The sequence below is a fragment of the Physeter macrocephalus genome, chromosome 11 (genome assembly GCF_002837175.3).
Source record: "Physeter macrocephalus isolate SW-GA chromosome 11, ASM283717v5, whole genome shotgun sequence".
Lineage (NCBI taxonomy): Eukaryota > Metazoa > Chordata > Mammalia > Artiodactyla > Physeteridae > Physeter > Physeter macrocephalus.
In genome coordinates, this window is record NC_041224.1 from 98250998 (window position 1) to 98275417 (window position 24420).

Here is a 24420-nt window from a genome sequence, read left to right on the forward strand (position 1 = left end):
CGAACCCGTGTCCCCTGCATCGGCAGGCGGACTCTCAACCACTGCGCCACCAGGGAAGCCCCCCATTCCTCCCTTATTTTAAAACCTCTTTAAAAGATAACTGACTAATTAAAAGCAAAATACTTACAATGTACTATGAAGTTAATAACATGTAGAAAAATATTGGCAACAATAGCACAAAGGATGAGAGAGGGGAAATGGAAATATTGTTTTAAGGTTCTTACAACAATATATGAAGGCATATAATATTTTTGAAGGTAGAATGTGATATGTTAAAGACGTATACTATAAACCCTAGAGAAGTTTCTAAAAAAAAAATCCCACCAAAAATAAGAGTTATAGTTAGTAAACCAATAGTAGAGATAAAATGGAATAAAAGCTATTCAATCTAAAAAGAAGGCATGAAAAGAAAAAAAAGGAAAAAAAGAACAGTTGGAACAAACAGAAAACAAATAAAATGGTAGATTTAAACCCAACCATTTCAATAATTGCACCTCATATTAATGGTCTAACCACTTCAATTAAAAGGCAGGGATTGTCAGAGTGGATACAAAGCAAACTTCAGTTAGTGACTGTCTCTAAATCCAAATTTAGCAGACTGAAGAACAAAAAAAAAGAATGGAAATCAATAAAATAGGAAATGAATGAACAAAAAATAGAGAAAAATCAATGACATCGAAAGCTAGTTTTCTGAAAAGACAAAATTGATAAATCTCTAGCCAGAGTGATCAGGGGGAGAAAAAGGGAAGACATAAATTACCAATATCAGGAATGAAAGAGGGGATATCACTATAGATCCTACAGATAGTGAAAGGGAATATCTGAAAACTTAGGTGAAATGGAAACATTCTGAGAAAGATACAAACTACCAAAACTCATTTAAGGAGAAAGAGGCAATCTGATAACTCTTTGTCTAGGCCCCTGTGGTTTTACCAAATATTTGAGGAACTCTACCAAATATTTGAGGATGAAATAATACCGATTCTACACAAAGTTATCCAGAGAACAGAAGATCCTACTAGTTTATGAAGCCAACATCACTCTGCTATAAAAACCAGACAAAGACGTTATTGGAGAAAAACAAGGGGAAAATATGTTGATTTTTTTTCCTTTAAAAATAGAAATAAAGGTTATGAGGTGATATATTTATGAGCATTTTTATTTATTTATTTAATTTTTGTTGGGTATTTTTTTTTAACATCTTTATTGGAGTATAATTGCTTTACAATGGTGTGTTAGTTTCTGCTGTATAACAAAGTGAATCAGCTATATGTATACATATATCCCCATATCCCCTCCCTTTTGCATCTCCCTCCCACCCTCCCTATCCCACCCCTCTAGGTGGTCACAAAGCACTGAGCTGATCTCCCTGTGCGATGCGGCTGCTTCCCACTAGCTATCTGTTTTACATTTGATAGTGTATATATGTCAATGCTACTCTCTCACTTCATCCCAGCTTACCCTTTCCCCTTCCCGTGTCCTCAAGTCCATTCTCTATGTCTGCGTCTTTATTCCTGTCCTGTCCCTAGATTCGTCAGAACCTCTTTTTTTTTTAGATTCCATATATATGTGTTAGCACACGGTATCTGTTTTTCTCTTTCTGACTTACTTTCCTCTGTATGACAGACTCTAGGTCCATCCACCTCACAACAAATAACTCAGTTTCGTTTCTTTTTATGGCTGAGTAATATTCCATTGTATATATGTGCCACATCTTCTTTATCCATTCATCTGTCAATGGACACTTAGGTTGCTTCCATGTCCTGGCTATTGTAAATAGTGCTGCAGTGAACATTGTGGTACATGACTCTTTTTGAATTATGGTTTTCTCAGGGTATATGCCCAGTAGTGGGATGAACATTTTTAGTTAAACGCAACATAGTAGAATTGGTTGGGAAGTAGCCAGAGGATATGCCAACCAGCAGGTATCAGCTATAGTTATTATTTTCTTAGATGGTCAAAGGGAACAAGGGGAAAAAAGTAGGGAAAAAAACTAGTCATAGTTTTTTAATTTTTATTGTTTTTGAGTTCAAAGAAAAGTGTTTAGATTCAGATTCTCTCTTCCTTATTTTATACACTTTCTCCAAAAACAGGCCTAGCAATTCAAAAGGAGAATGAAATAATGTATTTCCACCCCACAACCAAGGGCAGGACCTCAGTGGGAAGGTTGGGTGCTCCACAGTTAATACTGTTTGGGAAATCTGACTGTTGAATTGTGAAAGATTTCCTCTGGTCTTTACCTTGACATGGTTTCCTTCTTTATCTGAGACAAGGGCCACATAGGTGATTTCATGATGTCTGCAGTACTCCTGTAATTCCTCTTGGGACTGAAACAAATAAACACAGAGCAGCTAGAACAGCTTCAAGTAATTAACGAGAATGAAAACACTGTGTTCAGTGGATTCTCAAAGTGGATAACTAAACATGCTGATTTCAGGGTTTATATAAATATTAAATATATAAATATTAAGCAAGAAGAGTACAGAATTCAAAGGAGGAATAAGACTTCCTTTGCTTTCCTTGCTTTCACTATTGTTCTAAGGGGCCATGCCATTCAACATGGACAGGACACAGTAAGAGGTTTTCAGAAGCTTCACATCTTGATAGAAGGTGCCAAAAATTACACACACACACACACACACACACACACACACACACACACACACAGTGAAAAGGCCTTTGGGGAAAGCACAGGCAACAAAAGAAATAGTAGAAGGTGAAAAGCAGAACTGAAGCATAAAGCAAAGAAGCATCAGAGCAGAGAAGCCTGCAGGGGATGCCCCTGTGCAGGGCTGAAGTCACCGTTACTGAGCTTATAATTTTACTTTAGGACAGAACACTTCCCTAACAATTTATGAAACAAGTAAACAAATGGCATAGGATACTCTTCTGTCAAATGACTATAATTTATTGCTCAGCATACTTCTGATATCAATTTTTATGTAACACACACAAAAATGGACAGCAGCAGCTCTTGGCAGGTAATGTGGAAGAAGCAGGTGGGAGGGTGGGGTTCTGTTTCCCCGGGCGTCTCTACATTCTCTGGGGCACCACGAGTGTGGGTGAACGTGTGTACAACTCGGAGGACCACCTGGGAGTGCAGCCCCTTCTGTGATCTGCTTGTACAGAAGTTAGTCATCTAAACGCCCCCCTTTCTAAAGGGTAGGCAGGTGCTCAGTGGTGCCATTTTCCTCACCTCCACACCCAGAGCAAGTGTTAGGCCTGCTGTGGGAGGTCTGAAGATATAAAGCTACAAACACACTAAACACAGAATGCCTTTGGGAAGTGTGCTAGGCTGGATAATGGCCCCACAAAGATGTCCACATCCTAATCCGGGAACCTGTGACTATGTTACCTTATATGGTAAAAGGGACTTTGCAGATTGATTAAAGTTAAAGGTCTTGAGATGGGGAGATTATCCTGGGTTATCTGGATGGGCCCAGTATAATCACAAGGGTCCTGGTAAAAGGGAGACAGGAGGGTCAGGTAGAGATGGAAGGACAGAAGCATAGCATAGAGAGGAAAGAAGATGCTACCCTGCTGAGTTTGAAGATGGAGGAAGGGGCCATGAGCAGGAATGCAGGAGGCTTCTAGGAGCTGGAAAAGGCAAGGAAGTGGATTCTCCTCCTAAAGCCTTCAGGAGGAACCAGCCTTATCAGACACCTTGATTTTAACCCAGTGAAACCGATTTCAGCCTTCTGAATTCCAGAAATGTAAGATAATAAATAAGTGTTGTTTTAGACCACTAAGTTTATGGTAATTTGTTACGGCAACAATCAGAAACTCATAGAGGAAGCAGCTGAAACCACAGAGATAAAGAGTTTGGCAGAAACTAAAGCCGTAGAGGATGATTTGCTATTGAAGCCATGACTATGTGCACTCCACTCACAGGTGCTTTTTGTCTCATTACCTGTGACCAGTCATACATGATTTCTGCTGTGATTCCCGCTGACCAGAGTTTCTGGGTTAGGTTGATGGCCCTGGACATGGACATCTGGCCAACACTTACAACGAGGAGGTCACAAGAGCTTACTGTAACCTGTATCAGAAACAGAGTGATTACATTTAGAGGCGGGAGGCTGTGGGCATATACGTGAGGCCAAGGAGGCAGCGCTCATGTGAAAACAGGCATCTTAAAATTGTGTACAGCGACATAAATGCAAAAGTCTTCGCTTCAGATGACATGGTTAAAAAAAAAGACAGTCAAAAAACTTTTATATTAGTCTTTTAAGATAGGGTAGTTGAAATTATTTCTAAGTCATCAGAAACACATTCTTTTTCTCTGGGAAAACTAATCTTGCCTGAAACATAGGGAAAAAACCATTTCTAGCTTTGTAGAGTACAGCAGTATTTATGAACAAAGGGGTTTGATATGAGTCTGCTAACAAGTGCAATATCTCACATTTACATAGCATATTACAGATGAGGAGAGTAAGGCTAGTGGACTAAGGTCCCCCAGCTAAAAGCAGAGGCTAAGTACTCACACCAAGATTTAGGCTTGTCTCTCAACGGCAAAGGTAATCTCCCAAAACCTCAGTCTATAGCTACCACATCAGAGGCTCCATGTGAATGACTACAAAATGAAAGACATCTCAAAGCACACTGGAAAAGCAAAGCTGGAACTTACAGGTTCTTCCATGTTGAGGACAGCAGCAGTTATCTTGTCTATGGCTATGCTGACCCCAATGGCAGTAGGAACTGGCCCCAGAGCCTGCGGTCCTCTAAACAGGGGAATCTGTGGAAAATCAATGATTTGCACTCTAACAGCAACTTTTCAAAGGGTTCAACAAAATAAAGGGTGTGTGTGTGTGTGTGTGTGTGTGTGTGTGTGTGTGTGTGTAGCAAGAGAAAAGAGTAAGCACACATGTCACTTCATGAATGTTGATAAATTGAACAGCTCTGCACTGTTCAATCTGGCAGCCGCTAACCACATGGGGCTTGAGCATTTGAAATGTCTAATCTGAATTCACATGTGCTGTATGTGTAAAACACACTGGCTGCAAAGACTCAGAATGGAAAAGAATGTAAATTAGCTCCTTACTAATTTTTAAATGTTTGATCACACGTTGAAATAGTATTTTGGGTATACTGGGTTAAATAAACGCTAATTATAAAGATGTAGAAAAAAATGTAAAATAACTCCTTAATAATTAAAAAAATTTTGATTACATGCTTACATATTATTTTGGATATATTGGGTTAAATAAAATATATTATTACAATTAATTCCACCTTTTTCTTTTTACTTACTTTATGTTACTAGATAATTTAAAGTTGCATACATAGGTTCTAGACCAAGATGGGTAGGTACATTTCTCCCTATTCCTCCTGCTAAGCTAAAGCCCCTGGACATTACATATAAAACAAACATAAGACAACTCTGAAAGTGGAGAGAAGATGGCAGGCTGACCGGGGACCATGGGATCTGAGAAACGACATGTGGTGAGTTACCTGGGTTTGATTTTTGCCTCATATACTCTGGACTAGGTGCTGGAGAAACTGTCAACCCAGAAATGCCAAGGAGAACAAACAAGAGAGCCCCAAGGAAAACTTGCTGTCTCTGGTCAAAAGACCGAGAAAGGGGCAACCCAGCAAGACAGAAAACTTTTAGACAAGATCTGCCCTGCTCCAGTCAAACATCACAGAAAAAGCACAGACACTCCCACTCACAAAGGCTGAGTGCGGGCCAACACATTCACCCTTTCCCAGATGTAAGGAGGCCCCCGCCAAGTCCCAGCAGGGCGGCGTCTGAGAAAACTAAATGGGGAGCCAGGGCTTTCATATCTGCCTGAGAGTAATGCTTCCCCCAGCGGTGTCAGTGGAGACCAGGACCCCTAGGATCCCCGACTTCCACCCACACCCAAGCAGTAACAAGGCCCTCCTCCCCTCTGGGGCGGTGCCGGAGGAGGCTGAGTGGGAACCTGGAACCTTCACCACTATCCAGCGGCAAAAAGGCCACCTGCTAGCTCCCCCATGGCCCCACCCCTCCACTATACTCTCAGTGGAGGCGTGTGGGAAGCGGTAACACGGCACCCATCCCACGCTCCGGATGTAGAGGAAGGCCGAGTGAGAAACATGGATCTTCACCTCTAACCGACAGCAGCAAAGTGCCACCCCCTCCCCTGCCCCGACGCCCTGTACAGTATCAGAGGAGGCCTCCTAAACCAGAAGATCTAGGGAAGTTCCACAATCTCATAAGACTCAAAATGTCCAGAATACAACTGAAAATCACGTATCATAACAGGAACCAGGATCTCAAAGTGAATGAGAAAATCAACAGGCACTAACAAGATGACATAGATGTTGGAATTATCTGGCAAGGATTTTAAAGCAACCAGCATAAAAATGCTACAACAAGCATTATAAATAGGCTTGAAACAAATAAAAAAAATGGAAAGTCTCAGCAAAGAAGCAGAAGACAAAAAATTCACTGGATTGGCCCAATAGCATAAACGGACATAACAGTGGAAACAAAGAAATTGAAGATAAAAATCAATCTAAACAACAGAGAAAACAGACTGTAAAGCAGAATGTCCCAGAACCACAGGAGCATAACATTTGTGTCATCAGAGTCCTAGAAGGAGAGAAAAAAGAAGGTAAAGCTGAAAACACTGTAGAAGACATAATGCCTGAAACACTCCTCCTCTGATACTATGCTGGATAGTGGTGAAGGTTCCAGTTTCCCACTCAGCCTCCTCCGGCACCACCCCAGCAGGGAGGGGGACCTTGTTACTGCTTCGGTGTGGGTGGAAGTCGGGGATCCTGGCCTCCACTGACTCTGCTGGTGGGGGCGTGAAGGGCACTGCCCCCAGGCAGATATGAAAATACTGGCTCCCCTTTTAGCCTTCTCTGATACCTCCTGGGGCTTGGTGGGGGACCCACATTAGGAAAAGACAAACCTATAGATTCAAGAAGCTGAGAAAATTCAAAACAAGACAAATCCAAAGAAAGTCAAGCCAAGATACATCATAATTAAACTTCAAACTAAAGACAGACAAAAAAAAAAAAATCTTAAAAGCATCGAGTGAGAATCATCTTTCCTATAAGGGAAAAATAATTCAAATAACAGCAGATTTCTCATCAGAACCCCCAAATTTTGGGTAAATACAGCAGACTTTCTTGGGTTCCTCAGAGTTTGACATTGGAAGCAAAAAGCGCAATACTGTCTGATGTGGACCTCAATGTGTGCTGAGGAAATATTTAAGACAATTATAAATGGGGGATGGGGTAAGGGACACAGAGGGAGGTAAGGTTCTATATTCCATTTGTACTGTATCTCAGTTGCAGTGGTAGTTATGGGAATCTACACATGTGATAAAAGTGGCACAGAATTAGACACATACAGTGTATGGATGTCCACTTCCTGGGTTTGGTATTTTATTATAGTTATGCCAGCTTTTTGGAAGCAACTGGGTAAAATGTACACAAGACCTCTCCGTACTATCTTTGCAACATCCTGTAAAACTATAGTTATTTAAATGAAAGTTGAAAATATTACAAATGTAGTTCACAAGACATTTCTAGTCCTAGGTGAAATATATACAGGTGTTCAATTATACCAGTGATTCAATTTTTCTGTAGTTGTTTTTTTTTTTTTTTTTTTTGCGGTACGTGGGCCTCTCACTGTCGTGACCTCTCCCGTTGTGGAGCGCGGGCTCAGCGGCCATGGCTCACGGGCCCAGCCGCTCCGTGGCATGTGGGATCCCCCCGGACCGGGGCACGAACCCGTGTCCCCCGCATCGGCAGGCGGACTCTCAACCGCTGCGCCACCAGGGAAGCCCTTCTGTAGTTTTGAAAAATTTCAAAATAACGAGTTGAGGAAGAAATGAAATCAAGTCAGAACAAACCAACAAACACAGGGCAAGCCCTCACCAGCAGGTCATATCTGCCACCAGCTGCAAGGATTTCAGATATAGCCCTTTGCCTCCGTCTGATGAACGCCACAAACTGGAAGATGATTCCGCTGTGCTGCTGTACTTTGTAAACCAAGCCCAAGTTGATCAAGACCTGTCAAGGGAAATGCCATACGAACGTGTCAAGGGCTCGAGATTTAGAATGTGCAATGCTGAAGACACCATTTTCCATCATCAGCATCAGAACAATCTATTTAGTATAAACAGAATATTCAGTAAGATCTGGCACACGGTCTATTTAAACTATAGCCTGCCAAGTAAGAGAAGCTCTGTTCTCTTTAAGAATAACCACTTCTCTGAGGCTGACATAATAAGGATTGCTGCACAATAGGAATTGTGATGCTTGCAAAGAAATTCTGATTTAAGCCAAAATTATTACTAGATATCAAATGTTCCAAAATGTAGAAAGCAGCGTTCTTCTGAAAAAATAAAACTTACTAGCAATTACAAAATAAAACCCATTTCCTCCTTGTGCTATTATTAATGCTACAAATCTGTGCTGCCAGAATCAAACAGTTGCCAAACCTGTAACTTTATGCCAAGTTTCTTCAACAGTCCTACAACCTCCTCTAGATCTTTTAAGCCATACTGCACCAACTGGGCAACACCCGTTTTCTGTTTTATTAATGAATTTATTGTTGGTGTCAGATCTTGCAGCTCTCCCTTCTGCTCAATAAATTTGTAGAGTCGGCACAGCTGGAAAGCAAAGAGGCACAGTTAGCTTCCAAAATCCACGGCAAGAAAGACTCACTTTGCAGTGTGTTTCCTACACACAGGGGAGTATGGCAGAGCTTTTGTACCTCTGAAAGGGTGGATTTTGCGGTCAAGGGTAATTTTAATCTTTCCCACAATCCCCACTGAGGATTATCCTTTTCCAACAACTCTAAAGCACCTCGCAGAAGTGCTTTAGGTACCTACTCACATTTAATTTTTAGTCACACGCACTTATAGCAAATGCTGACCCCAGCAGAGCAGACCCTGGTACTAGCAGATCCTCCATTATATATTTTTAGGCCAGTATTGCTCCTCTTTGCCTTCCTCATGCTCAAGAATTTCCATTACTACAGGCACGTCAATGGGGGACAGGAAGACAAAGTCTGACTCGTTCTAATACTACACTGAATTAGCCAGGAATTCCCTGTCCTCGGTTTGAATAGTTTCTATTTGTAGCCTTGAGATGCAGTTTGGATACTGTCTCTTAGAGGCAGCCCCTGATTCTTCCTTCTCTCTGGCTCAGAGCTCACCCCCATCACAGCTCTCAACAGCTGTACTCCTCGTCTTCCCCAGGAGGGGGCAGTGGCCAATAATGACCCCTGGTGCACAGCAGGTGAAAGAGGAAATAACTATGATCAAAAAACCAGAAAAAAAGAATCCCAGGGGCTAAAGTGGAAACTAAGAAACAAAATTATAGCTACTTTGAGACTACAGGCAGGCAGAACCTAGTTCATCTATAAGTTGGCACGTGGAACCAAAGAGCTGAATGAAGACTTTGTTTAATAATCATAAATCACTTGTATTTTAAAAAAAATCCGAAAGTGTTAAAATCTATAATTTCTTTACTATATTAAAGATAAAAATTTTTAATTTAAAAATTACATCTTTGATTTTAAATTATTTTTTTCTTCTTAATAAAAAATTGTTTCTTCTCAATAAATTTTAACATTATATCACCCCATTAATAAACTACCAGAAGCGCTAGTTAACACTCCAGATTTGGGTTCTCACCCTATCATCAACTAACTCCATGTGACTTGGGATAAGTCACACATCTCTTTGGACCTTAGGTGCCTCATCTGTAAAATACGAAGACTGGGCCAGATATTTGAAGGTCTCCTGCAATATTTCTCCTCCCTTTTTTAGTATCCTTAGAGTTCCCTTTTAAAATAATGAGAGTACCAAATGCCTATATTAGATACTAATTTTTCCATTTTGAACTAATCAAACACACAACTTCAAATTAATGCTTAATATCAAATGACTAGTGGGTAGAGATTTAACAAAAAGCAAAGAAGCTGACATTTTAGCAACCAATGCAACTATTGTGAGCAAGTGTGAAATATTTTGAAATGTGACATTAGTTCAAAGAACCTTTTGGGCTTGAACCTTTGGTTGGGCAAGGAGTCACTGAACTGGGCAGTTTCTTGGGCAGATCCTTTGTGTCATTTATACACAGGACTATTTCTGCACAGGCTATGTGCTGTGTACACATGTAAGGTATTATGTAAATACTGTTCTTCATATTAGAATATTATGCCAACTGGGTCACTTTGTAATTGTTAAGATCTCCTCTAATATTTAACATTTAAAATGTAATCTGGTTTAATTTCTAGAGCTCCTAGTGGTATGTATCTGGTTTACTTTCCCAACCTGCAAACTATCTAAGTGATTTCTTTAAACCACGGTGCCTGTGAAAGTTGTTTTAAAGAGCTGAGGGTAGACACATGCTGTATGGGTCCCCTCATGGCTTTTAAAGGCCAATATGAATGAAGAAGTTGAAAGCAGTCTGTGGACTCTTCAACTGACTCCTCTTTATATCCCTAGCACTGTGCCTGACACACTGTAGGTGTCCCAAAATCTGAATGACTCTGCCTGGCCTGCATATGATCACGTATATATATATTTTTAAGTCTTTATTGAATTTGTTACAATATTGCTTCTGTTTTATGTTTTTGGTTTTTTGGCCACAAGCCATGTGGGACCCTAGCTCCCCGACCAGGGATCGAACCGGCCCCCACTCCCCCACCCCTGCATTGGAAGGCAAAGTCCTAACCACTGGACCACCAGGGAAGTCCCCGTACGATCATATTTTAATCTATCCCATAAGTGAATTTTGCTCATCACCACAGGATTATGTAATTGAGTGTCAGACCAAGGTCCAGAAGGGTTCTGGGAAAGAAAAAAAAAAAAAAAGAAATCTTCTCTTATATAAATATTCAGGAAAATGTAAGAAATCCCTGTTGTCTTTTGCTTTTCAGGGACTGAGTTAAGTGTGGGTGACTGTGTCAAAGATCTGGGCCCAACCTGATGCCTATAGAGAGAAATGACAAACCTTTTTACCCCATGAGATTTTCCTCATTGCCAATGCGAGCAAATGAACAATTTTAGGAGTAGGAAATGCCCAGAAAAGCAAGAGCTTTAATGCAGCTCTGAGGTGTTAGAAGACCAGGGGGCGGGGGGGAAGCATGGGAGGTGGACAACCAAATGACTTTGCAGAGCTCTGTGCTGCAAACTAGTCCTGAAGCATCTGTTTCATAAGAGGCCAAGCAGTATGAGGTCTCCTCAGCAGGAGGCTCCACCAAGCACAGCCTTTACGAGGGGTGTGAGAAAGAAGGATCTGGTGATCAGGGAGAAACAGGGTGATTACAGCACATTAAGGGGCAGCATGGAGAGGCATTCTTTGATCACTGACACTGGCTTCTCTTCCCCTAATTCCAGACGTTGCCATGGCACCTATCAACACTCAAGGGGAAAATTGTCTGAGGCAGCCGGGGGCACTGCTGCCTTACTGCAGTGAGAATTTGGTGGCATTTTCTGGTACCACAAAATTACAGAGAGAGCTGTAATCACATTGTTAAAATGTACTTACGCTATTCGATGACAAAGACAGATTACAAAATTTAGCTTCCACTTCTCTCCTCGTCAGCTTTTCGGTCTAATGGGGCAGAAAAAGGTAACAGTGAGAGTCACCAAATTTGGCCCTGAACAAGATACAATTTCCAGGCTAATTCTGACAGGTGTATCCTTCATTTTGGACAAACGGCTCCTCATCATGAAGGATGGATTAACTCTGATTAAAAAACATTTTTTCCCTCCACAATTCAAATAAACTATAACTAACATTGTTTTAAAATGTGAATACCCCTGACATAAAAGAATTAATAAGGGGAGAGCTGCACTTGCTGAATGGTAAGGTGACCCAGAGGTAGACAGGCTTAACCAGGGTGCTTATGTTGGGCTGGGAGGGGGTCAACTGATCCACGTCCCCTAATGAAAGCCATGTGCGGACAGGCTCTGAGCGCCATCCCACGCTGGCAGGCAGGCTGCAGGATATGAACAAGAGTGATGGGAAGCCCTCTGCACCATCCCCGGGGGTTTCCGCCAGTGTCTCTCTGACACTATGTTGTATCTGTCCCTGCCAAACAGCAGCAGCACTTTGGGAGGAGAAAAGAACCACAAAGAAGCAAACAGTAAAGTTCGGGCCCTTGATGTGTCCCTGGCAGACGAAAGAAAAGCGAGTTGAGCTTTTTAGTGTACAAAGAACAGTAAGCCGTTATGGACTTACCCTGCTCGTCCTTCCTTAAGCATAGGCTGTCTGGCACTGTTAGCTATTGAATCTCCTAGATGTTCTTATTTTATAATAAATAGGATAATAATAAATAATACTTAACATGAAAAGAAATTAGAAAAGATAAGAAGGATTCAATTCCATCCCGGCGCTGTAATATATAATACTATTTAAGCTTTTCACTGTTTCCCCTCCAGGCTCTGCACACATACTAGAGAGTAACGAACACTGATGTGGCTAAATGAGGAAGGTGATGCTGCCCTAGTCCCACAGGAAGGAGGTGATAAGTGAGGCCCCAAGAGAGGTCTAAACCAGTCTCCCCCAGTTCAACCAATCCAAGTCTATAAATGACTTTAATGATAAGCTCAGACAGGTTGGAAGAAATAAGGGCAGGGCATAAGTCTTTTACTCTCAAAACTAACACTTCCCTTTCTTGGTCTCTCTAAAGGACAGTAACAGTTCTTGTGAGATGAGAGCGAGTTAATCCATGTAAAGGGCTTAGAACAATGCTTGGCACATAAATATTGAGCATGGCATATGTTCAATAAAGGTTAACTCTTTTTAAAAATTATTATTGGCAAGTATCGGGACCAACTACTCAGTGATTTTCTTGCCTCAAGAAGTAGGTTAGTGAAGAACTCTATTATATTTTAAATTAAATAAGATAATGCAATCTTCAGAAGTTACCCTTAAAAAAACACCCTGGAGGTCACTAGTAGCACAAGGCTTAGTACAGAATAAAAGCTCGACCAACACTTGTTAACTGTTGACAGAATCAAAGCCAATCGGTTCTTTTACCTTAGAGCAATAAGGGAAGGAGATAAAAGTCCCAATTCAGTTTCATGGTTACATCACTAAGAAAATACCCATGAACTATTATTATTATCCTTCAATATCAACTCAAAGTAATTAAATGCTTACCACAGCATCATACAGAATAACATAGACTTGACTGAGTTTATCTTCTGGGATCCCACAGTGTAAGAGTATTGCTTTCAGTAACATGGTATGGTTCAAGTAAATACTGTAGTTTCTTTCCTAGGATAGAGAAATTATTATTATCTTCATTATAAAAGCAATATATGCACATGACCAAATCTAGAATCTTATCACCAATTTACCAACCTGACACAATGGAAGGACTGAATTTTAGCATATTGCCTTCTAGTTTACTTTTTCATATACATTCTTCTTGCACTGCTGTGGTCAGAGTATAATATAATTTAATACTTTATTATATGCATCAGAAATACTTTGGTCTCCAGCTATGTTCAAAAGCCTGAGCGAGCCGACACAGATTTCAAAGAGGGAGAGGACCTGGTTCAATAGTGACTGACCTATAAGCCCGGCTGGTGGAATATAAGCACACAAGTCAATCAATGAGCATCTGCAGAGTGGAGGGCCGTGTGCTGAGCCAGGTGCAGTGGGAGAAAGGGCCCCAACCGCAGCTGGATAGAGAGGTCCTTCTGGACAGGGGCACACCATGACTGACGGGTGTTCACTGTGGCGGGGTGAACAGGGCGTGACTGTGGGATGGAGAGGAAAGGCGGAGGAGAGCCACCACTGTGCTCACAGCAGCCTCCACTGGCTGGGTAGTCCACAGAGACTATGCAAAGTGAAGCTGGTTGTTAAGAGCCTGGGTGTAGGAGGGAGCTGAGGGTTCTCAACATGCTCAAAGCATCCTAGGAATCTTAGGCTAATTCCTCAAATTTTGGAAGAATGGATGGAGAAACAACACCCTCCCCCCAACCAAAGAGACAAAAACAAAACCCGTTCTGGTCAAGGCAGAGGTAAGAGCCTGAGACAAGTCTCAAAAGCTACATCAGACTTTCCCGGGGACTTGAGTAACAATCTGATTCACTGCCAGCACCATCTGAGGAGCAGTTCTGCGGTCGTGGCTTTCCCACGGCACTCGGCAGAGCACTCTATCTAGCGGGATGACCTTGGGATGTTAGGATATGGGAAGGAACCTGAAGTGCTGGAAACTCCTGGATGATTTCATAGATGGTGTAAATGATTTCAGCGGTGGGCAGAGAGCTGTTGGTGGTAGAGGTGACAATATCAAACGCACATTCCAGAAGTTCTTTGGGATGAAATCGGTCTAATTTGCGAGGTCTGAACACGCGTTCTATGCAGTACCTGGAGAGAGAAACCCACGTTTCTAAGGTCATTGCTTACCGCAGGGGTCCCCAGCCGGGCGGCACAGCAGGAGGTGAGGAGCCAGCGAGTGAAGCTTCATCTGCCGCTCCCCGTCGCTCACATTACCGCCTGAACCATCCCCCCCCCATCACCCACCCCCGTCCGTGGAAAAACTGTCTTCTATGAGACCGGTTCCTGGTGCCAAAAAGGTAGGGGACTGCTGGCTTACTGGAATTAAATATGTGTAAGAGATTGTTGAATAAGATAAAATAAACAAATGTGAAAAAATTAATCAGTAGTATGATTAAGAAAACATAAAGATGTGCCCAGAATAGTCTTGCCTTGTGATCTAGGTTCCAATTCCCAGTGTTGCCACTATTAAACTACAGGGCTTAATTTTTTTTTTTTTTAATGTCTGAAACAGAGATGAAATTACAAACAAAAATAATTTTATCTTAAGTGTTTGCTTTCTACACAGTGATCCCCACACCTTAGGACTATGAATATTAATTGTTGACTTGGAACTGAGAATAAAAGCATGTAAAGAGCTTTGATTTTGTTTAGGAAAGGAGCTGCAAAGTCGGCTGCCTCGTTGACAGGAACATTGCTCCAATTTATGAAGCTCTTGGTGTTTGACTCCTGTGGTATTTGAATGTACACCAAACCTTTCCCCAGCAGTAAGTGCCTGGAGGTCCTTGGCGTTCAGCATTCCTGCTGGGTTTACTCCACTTCTCCAGAAGTAGCTTTTATGCAGTTACCTTTGTAGGCAGTTTTCACACAGAGACCATTGGCCACTTGTCCCTTCAATTAAATTTTAAAAGGGGCCATCTGTGATCAAGAACAGCCAGATGTTTTTCCAAGCAACTGGTTGTGAAAATAATTAGTCATGTGACTTGGGGACATTTAGAAGGCACAGAATAGACTGTGGGAGCTTCAGGTACCTACCCAACTGTTACATTCCTTCAAAGGGGAGGCTGCCAGTCCTGATCATAGAAAGGGGTACTGGGACTGGGCTTTTTGACCATTTTCCAAGCTCAGTACTTTAAACTCCAAATTCTTTCCTGTGTAAGGATCACAGAAGATGAAACATTCTTCCTTGGTTTCTTTCCCACATCCACCAAATGAACCCCCGTTGTTTCTTACCGTTTTAAATTCAATATATTATTTCTTGCCACGTATCTTGCAAAAGGAACCTGAAAAATAAAGTTTCAAAGGTCAATGTCAAGATGTGCCAACCACCTTTTGTTTTTTTAATAGCAGCTTTGAGTTGTAACTCACATAACCACAGAGTTCTCCCTTCTAAAGTTTACAATTCAGTGGTTTGTAGAATATTCACAAAGTTGTGCACTGCTAACCATTCACACCCCTTGGGATGTTCCTGAGTTGGTCAGTCAGCAGCCGACTGCACTGCTGGATGTACCGCCAACCTTACTCACTGTGCATTTCTTAGGTTTTTGAATTGGAGAAAAATTCACTATTAAACACACTCTGCTAAATTTTTTATTATGCCAAATTAAAATCAGTGCAAGTTATTTGATTACCTGTGAATTTTTTTAAGTGTCACTTATAATAATGCAATCAACATGGGTATCACCTCTTTTTTAAAAAAAAAAAATTTATTTATTTATTTATTTATTTTTGGGTGAGTTGGGTCTTTGTTGCTGCGCGCAGGCTTTTTCTAGTTGCGGTGAGCGGGGGCTACTCTTCGTTGCAGCGCGCAGGCTTCTCACTGTGGTGGCTTCTCTTGTTGTGGAGCATGGGCTCTAGGCATGCAGGCTTCAGTAGTTGTGGCGCATGGGCTTAGTTGCTCCGAGGCATGTGGGATCTCCCTGGACTAGGGCTTGAACCCGTGTCCCCTGCACTGGCAGGCAGATTCTTAACCACTGCACCACCAGGGAAGCCCGGGTACTACCTCTTATGGTGAATTTCCTGACTTTCCTGTAGATCTTACAGAAGAAAGTCTTAATAACCACTCACTAATAATCACCACAACTTATAAAACCATTATCAGATTGCCTCAAGAGATCTGACATAGTATCATTTATCAATGGGTCAAATTCTCAAAGGGCAATTACTTTTTATTTTGGGGGACTGAATATATCAGCTCACAGAAAGAGAGCTGATGCTTAAAAATCTGCATTTTAGTGTCCTAATGTCTAGAGAAGAAGAAGCCAGTTTTAAGTACAGCTATGTAAGGGTTTGCCCTTCTGTCCTTTCTTCAACAGAGCCCAAGGGTCTGATATGCTACCTACTTACCTCTCACTCAAAATAATCCCAAATCACTTGACTTACTATAAAAGAAAAACTAAATCTGAGGGTATGGAAGGAATTTCTTCTTAAACCATAAAACAAAACATAGATATGCAAAAAAGACAATGCCCTGATTCCAGACCTCCCTCCAGAGAAATACAGTCAAAAGTTTGAGTCTTTGACACTTCACTCTGGTGATACAAACAAGCTGGTATGTGATGTTGTTCACACGCATGTGGGAACATGTATTCACCTCACACATACTGGGTACACACAAACACACAGTGCACCTTATGCACACGCTCAGTTGTGCTTTTTGAAACTTTTTTCTTTCTCTGTATAATAAAAATGGAATCATATTAGAGTTCCTTTGAAACATACTTCTTTTCAGCTAACAATACACCATGGACCTTTCTACAGATCAAATATAGATATGGATCTATCTAAATATATATTATTTTGATCTTTTACCTCCTTAATATTCCATAATAAATTATTCAACCATTTTCCTATTGATGAACATGCAGTTTTCAGTTTTTGACCACTATGATAAATTGTCAATGGACGTCCTTTTAGTGTTCGTATACCGATGTGTTATTTCTCTAAGTAAATCTCTCAAAGTGGGATTGCTAGCTCAAAGGGTATATAGTATGTGCATTTATTTTATTAAATACTTTCAGATTATTTTTCTAAAGGTTTAGCAACTTACATTCCCATCAGCAACATATGAAAGTACCCATTTTCCTAAACCCTTGTCACCTGTGGACAATTAAATATTTTTAACAGTCTGATGGGTGAAGTTCAGATACCTTTGCTTTGCATTTCCTTATTAGTGAGGCCGAACATCCTTCAGAAGTTTATCAGCCCTGTGCATTTTCTCTTCGGAGAACTGCCTGGTTATAGCCTTTGCTCATCTCTCTACCTGTAAGTGCTTTCTGTACATTAGGGATATTAACCTCTTGTCTGTTACACGCATGTACAGTACAGATGGGCTTGTTAGCAGCCAACACCATGTGAGTGATCAACTGGTAAGAGTATGGCTGTCAAAAGGGAACCCTGGGGATAAGAGAGCAAGCACGAGCAAAATTCAGCACACATAATTAACAGAGATGCTTGCTGTTGCAAGAATTTAATCGTTCTAGACATTAACATGTTAGAAAGTTACTGAAGACCTAGCCAAGAAATAAAGAAAAAAACTCCATTTATGTGTCTAAGTTGGCCAGGTTAGCCTGCTGTGGTCACCTGGCAAAGCTCAACACTGACATGCAGACGTGGCACCTGCAATACAGGGCTCAGGTTTCTAGGGTCATAAGCACTAAGGTGGATGTACACAGGGTCAAATGTTTACCAAATTCCCATAATGCTCTCACCCTGATAACTCCTTTAAGATTATGATTCCTAAAGGTGACGTTAAGAATATAAGCCTGGGGGGGGGATGGTGGGGGTCATCCTTTAATACAGGTGCCACCCCTGGGACCAGGCATGGCACACACACGCACTCTCAACAGAGTGTTCCCAGCCTCACCCGCAGGTCAAAAGGAAGCATCACCAGCATCCCGCTGTGGTCCATGAATAAGGCAGCTTCATTGTGCTCGTATATTTGTCTATTTCGGGGAAGCAGCAGTGGGGTACACAATTGGACAGCTCCTACACCAAATGAGAAAAAATAACTAATCATCAGGTTCTCATTCTTTTCACACGCAACTTAAAATGAACACAGACCTGACAGTTGAGTAATCTGCTACTGGGACTGTTGAAAGCAGTTTATCTTCAATTCTCTAAATGGAAAGCTCACCTAAGGTTAAGTTTGTTAATTCAGTCCTATTTCTTTCTTTTTTTTTTTTTTTTGTGGTATGCGGGCCTCTGACTGTTGTGGCCTCTCCCGTTGCGGAGCACAGGCTCTGGACGCACAGGCTCAGCGGCCATGGCTCACGGGCCCAGCCGCTCCGCGGCATGTGGGGCATGTGGGATCTTCCCGGACCGAGGCAAGAACCCGTGTCCCCTGCATCGGCAGGCGCACTCTCAACCACTGCACCACCAGGGAAGCCCCAGTCCTATTTCTGACTCCACAAACCAACTGTATTTTAGCGGAAAAGTTGTAATATTCAAATTTGTTTCTCCTCAGCAAGCTGAATTATAAAAATAAGCTTAAATTTCACAGGTGTCAACAACTTAGAACTGAATTTAAAAGTAAAATATGGTTGCACCCAAATCCATTCATAGTACTTTCTGATGAGGAAACAAAACATCTTTTGAGAACGCACATAATTTTTTAAAAAGGACATACCATGTCTTTTGAAGATGCGGATAATGGTTTCACCCACGTGTTGTTGTATCTTGGCTGTACGGATGGAGAAGCTGCCCTAAGATATGACCAATTAAAATGTCATCAAAGCCTAATCAAAGGGATCCCCTACCATACTTTTCTGTGGCTTGCAGTAGGCATTACACTGCTTATTCCCAAGATCAAAAAGAGGTCTCAACAAGTCATTCCCCTTTTGAACATATTCAGGAGAGAAGAAACCACATGTCTTGCAACATGTCCTACTTTAGGAAGCCTGCCTAGGTTTAAAGTCCAAGCTCTTACGTTGATGTATGCCTTTCAGAGAGAGCCAGTCATATAGTACTACACAGTTCTCCCTGAGGACTTTCAGGGATACTGTAGCAGTCAAACACCTAACAGCGTCAAACCCCCTCCCATATTCTAAGGTAATTCATAGTGGGTCTCTTGAAAGCTTCAAGGCCTTTGTGTATAAATAACTGTCTTTTTCATTTGTTTCATATTATAGAAGTAGTACTATTTCACTATAGAAAATTTAGAAATAATAGATAAGCAAAAAACCCCAAAATTAAAAAGTCAGCCATAATCCTGCAAATGCCTAATATTGCCAGCAAAGAAAAACTGGCCCCTGAAATCTATACTGATTTTCCACAAACCTTACCACTGCTTTCTCTACTACTCTTTTAAATTCTATTTTAAGCATACTGAGACATAGAGAGAATATAACAAATATATGTTATTCACTCACCCAACTTTATCAAATTTTAACATTTTGCTATACTGTTTCAGACCGTTTTTGTTTTTAAACAAGAAAATGTTGAAGGCATTTGAATGTTATGTTGAACACAGATGTTGAATGTTAAACCTGCCTGTGCTTCAGAAACCACGTGGGAGCTCTGAGATTCTTGAAGCGCCTCCCACTTAGATTCCAAGTCACTAGATCGGATGTAGGGCCTGAGGCTCTGTGTCGTCAAAGGGCCTCACAGGTGACTTTGACGTGCAGCCAGCATTGGGAGATATTGGCTACCGGATCTGGATCTGAGCTGGCTGGGTATTTCTGGCACTGGGCGGCTGGGACAGGACTCAGTCTCTAAAAGCACCGCTCCTTATAATCTCTTTAGTAGGCAGTGGGTCAGGAACTCCTTCAAGTTAAGTGATTTAAAAAAGTGTGGCTCTTCCTGGAATAATGCATATGCACACATTTTGCATATACAGACCTAAGATTAAGAGCTTATGTTGGAGAAGGACCTACTGTAGAGCACAGGGAACTATATTCAATATCTTGTAATAACCTATAATGGAAAGAATCTGAAAAAAAGAATCATATATATCCATATGAATCACTTTGCAGTACACCTGAAACTAACACAACTTTGTACATCAACTGCAGTTCAATTAGAAAAAAAAAAGAACTTATGTTGGAGGCATTAAAGGACTGCATGAAAATCGAGGAAGTGTCTCCACCCTTTTGTGGACCAGGTGAAGCTCTTTCAAGGAGCGGCTCAGGCCCACCTTCAGTATGTCGCTGTCGTAGGTGTAATCGACGGCGGGGGAGATGCGCTGGGAGAAGGTCTGGGCCATCACGGTGCGGTAGGCCTTCCCGCCCACGTTGGCCAGGGTGCGGTGCAGCACCTCATGCAGCTCTGACTCCTCCATCTGGGGTGGAGGCAGCAGTTCGCTCCTGAGCAGCTCTGTGGCCGTGGGCCGCTCTGCCGGATCGTGGTTCAACAGCCAGGAGATGACAGATTTCTACAACGAAACCCAGGCACCCCGGGGACGGGTGCAGTGGAGGGAGCTCAGGGATTCTCCTGACAAGCGGTGGTTGGTTCAGGTCCAAAAGAGACACACTTCTTCCACTTAGTTGGTGCATGTTAACTGGTATTTCTGAAATCTCTGAACTTGTCATTCTCCCCCCCACCACCCCCCGGTTGTTCATTATGGTCACAGAACTGTGCAACAATGTAATATATGAGTCTTTCTTAAAAGAGGCCCTTCTTATACTTCCCTGCCATAAAGGACCAAAAAACCCTCAACTCAACAACTACATAGAAGCAGAAGTTAGACCTTCTAAACACTGTATCTAAACTTCTGTATCAAAAAAGATACAAGAACATAAAGCAAGTATTTTTAGGTGCTTAATTTTAATATAAACTATAATGAGTAGGAGCGTCTAGAATCCCTAAAGCAGTATAAAACAGCTTTTCATTCTCCATTTCTGTTATCTGTATTGATACCATTCTTTTGAATTCTCTTATGTTACTGGTTTATTATACCTTCACAGCTATTACCTGATGAAGCAGGGAACTATTTGAAGGCAATATAAACCTTTGAAAGGCTCCATAATGATTCTGTAATTCTTTTGTTTATAATGAAGATTTATAAGGAGTTAGAGGAATACCTGAGATCAGAAAATCTCAATTTTTAGATGAACCTCATTAAGCATTTTCTAATCATGTATCTTTAAAATACCCTCCCCCAAATCCTATCCCTGATTTTAGGATAAAATAAAAACACAGGTAATTATTTTTCACATAAAGAAGGGAACTGACGTGATATAACTTTATGAAAATTTATGTTAAATTAAACTGGTAAAAATAATATCCTATTCAGCAAAACAGACTGTATGTAATACTGCTTAATTTCTGTATGTGGCAACAACTGTGTTATACTCAGTCTACAAGCATTTTCTATGCTGCCTCCTTTCAGATAAAAAGCAACAATGTGACGTGGGAGGTGGCTGCGGCACTGGCTGTGGTGCTAAGTTTATACAGCCCAAATGCAAATGCTCAAGGGTGCCCGGTAAGTCCCTGTGACAGGAGGGCAATCACTGTTGTGACAAATGGTGTGTATAGTTGCACTTGTGTCTGTGGTTTAAGTTCCTACACCACCACAGCTGCCAACATGAGGAAATAATGAATAAGACTGACCTTGTTACAGGGAAAGGCTGGGATATGAATATTTACTTATGACACCCCAAAACATGGGGAACAACTCAGTTCGAATCAATGGTAACAGCTAACAAAAGAAGTAGAAACACAACTCAATGTATTTTCTAATGGTTCTTTACTAATTCAATAGTTGAGGCAGAATGGGTCCCTCAAGGCATAAACAAATGTCACATTAAACGCTATTGAATTATAGGATGTTAGTGCTAATACAAATAAAGGGTACTTAATACCTTTATTTTACAGGGGAGGAAAATTAAAGTCTAGAAAAGTTAAGTGACTTCTCCATCCAGATATATAACCAATAATCAAGAAACAGCAAATTAATGCAATGCTCTAGCTAGGCTTCTGTTCTCAACGTTAATAATTTAAATAAGGGATTTTGCCTTGATTATAATTGTTAAGAAGTCAGTTTAAGGAATAAACTTCTACATGACAAGAGTATTAACCATGGAAGGCTTCACTAAGACAAAAAGCCAGCATTAAGAAGAAAGGTGCACCAGAAGCACTATAATAAATTCACTAATGATTCTTTCATATTAGCCAGATGCCAATATTTACTATGACATGAGTTACACACACACACACACACACACACACACACACACACACACACACACACACACACATTTGTAGTATGGAAGAGAAATTACTTTGTTTTAAATTACTGTAACATCTGGCTGTCTAGTCTTCCCCTTTACAATCTGAGCTACTTTACCATAAGACAGAACAAAATTGTAGTTTTAAGATATATTCTTCTTCTCTTAAAGTTCCAAGCTTTATCTAAAACAATGAGCTGTAAGAGCATTCTCTTTTTTTCAATAGCTAAGCCAACGGTCCAAACAGTACTTCAAAAGCATGAGGAATCACAAAAAAGAACCCTGTAGTTTGTTAATTTTCTATGTCATCCCTTGGAATTTTTATGGTGTATTTCAAGTCTAAATACATTTTAAGTATTCCATCTTTTGATATTTTTTCCCCACGTTGTTCCCATGACACAAGAGAATGAGTGGCAGAAGATTACTAACTGAAGAAGAAGAAAAATAGTAATTAAAACCCAAGAGTGAGAACACAGCAATTAAAGCATCAGAAAATTACCTGCTTTGTGTGCTCTCCATCATCGAAGTCTTCTGGAAACTTAGGCGAAGTGGGCTAAAAAAAATATTATATTCAAATCAGCAAGTGCTTGGCAGACTGCCACTGTGAAAGCATTTTATTCACCAGAGGTAAGAAAATCAAATACAGAAATGAAAATTTGCTAACAAGGGAAGACGGATGTGAAACTCATCGTGAAACCCAACGCACATCCTTCCAAGGACATTCGTATTATCTTAATACTTACTTCACCCAAATGACAGCCTAGGTGACAGAAAGCACCTCATTTGAGGACAAACTATTTAAAATCTAATGGCTTCAGGGAAAGACAAAGTAGCTTTATCAAACAAACAGATTAAAAAAGGGTAGAAATACCAAACGATCAATACGGAGTAAGAGAAAAACAACACAAAAACCTCTAGCCCCAAATTTCTCACCTTTCTGGTAAATAAGACCTCAGTAACAACATTAACTTGGCAGTTGAGATATTCTTGAAATGAGGGAACAAACATGAATTTTAGACTAAGGAAAGGCACTTCACCAAGGACACAGTCCTCGAAGAGCATTCCAAGTCAAGGCAAGGACACAGTAATCACTTCATTTCCTCTGATACATTATGATACATTATGAACACAACTGCCCTCTGATAACATTATGAACACAGCTGCCCTCTGATACATTATGAACACAGCTGCCCACGCTGTTCTGGCAGTTAAACCATTAAACTCTTTTCCAAGATATCTAGTGGAGTATTCTTAGTTACGCTGTATGTGATTTACGCTAACAGACATGCCTGCTTGGCTCTGCTCAGAAAGGAAGAGGAAGACTCTCTGTAACTCTTGCTCATGAATATGTGAATCTAAATCACCCTCACTCAAACCTTACTCTCCACTGTCATCTTAATGCCATTTCCAATAGGCATCCTGGACTGTGAACACTAACATGAGTCCCTTTTAGTTTGGGCAATGACAGTTAAGTTTGGGCCAACTGATCCTTTGGGCAAGGATCAATCCCAAGAACACAAATGGATATCTCACTGGGAAAAAAATTCAAGTGGCTGACATTTTCCCCAGACTCCGTTTACCTTCTGGTCATGGTGGTATTCTTTAGGCATTACTACACCAGGTCCATTCAGCTGGAACCTTTAATTTCTAGAGCTAAATATCAATCATCCTTATAACCCATTACAACTGCTGTAACTATACTGATACTATGCAAAATTTTTGGATTCCTCCTTTGCTTTAAAGTCAAGAGTAGAGATAGCCTCATCCACTAGAGGGCAGACAGCAGAAGCAAGAACTACAATCCTGCAGCCTGTGGAACAAAAACCACACTCACAGAAAGACAGACAAGATGAAAAGGCAGAAGGCTATGTACCAGATGGAGGAACAAGATAAAACCCCAGAAAAACAACTAAATGAAGTGGAGATAGGCAATCCTCCAGAAAAAGAATTCAGAATAATGATAGTGAAGATGATCCAGGACCTCAGAAAAAGAATGGAGGCAAAGATC

At 41.0% G+C, this 24420-nt stretch overlaps 1 protein-coding gene across 8 annotated transcripts in view; it reads right to left on the reverse strand.

Moving 5' to 3' along the window:
• Positions 1-24420, reverse strand: part of EIF2AK4 (eukaryotic translation initiation factor 2 alpha kinase 4) — a 119275-nt gene that overhangs the window by 11975 nt on the left and 82880 nt on the right. For 5 of the 8 annotated variants that reach the window (XM_024118390.3, XM_024118389.3, XM_055088324.1 and 2 more), the window contains 13 exons: positions 22912-22965; positions 20381-20617; positions 18875-18950; positions 18113-18234; positions 15481-15530; positions 14169-14337; positions 13120-13236; positions 11500-11565; positions 8439-8609; positions 7873-8007; positions 4628-4735; positions 3911-4039; positions 2241-2327 (listed from right to left, as the gene is read on the reverse strand). In XM_024118390.3, coding sequence (XP_023974158.1) covers positions 2241-2327; positions 3911-4039; positions 4628-4735; positions 7873-8007; positions 8439-8609; positions 11500-11565; positions 13120-13236; positions 14169-14337; positions 15481-15530; positions 18113-18234; positions 18875-18950; positions 20381-20617; positions 22912-22965 — 1521 coding nt within the window. The remainder of the gene's footprint in view (positions 1-2240; positions 2328-3910; positions 4040-4627; positions 4736-7872; positions 8008-8438; positions 8610-11499; positions 11566-13119; positions 13237-14168; positions 14338-15480; positions 15531-18112; positions 18235-18874; positions 18951-20380; positions 20618-22911; positions 22966-24420) is intronic. The other 3 variants (XM_028495492.2, XM_028495493.2, XM_024118391.3) reach the window with 3 other exon arrangements.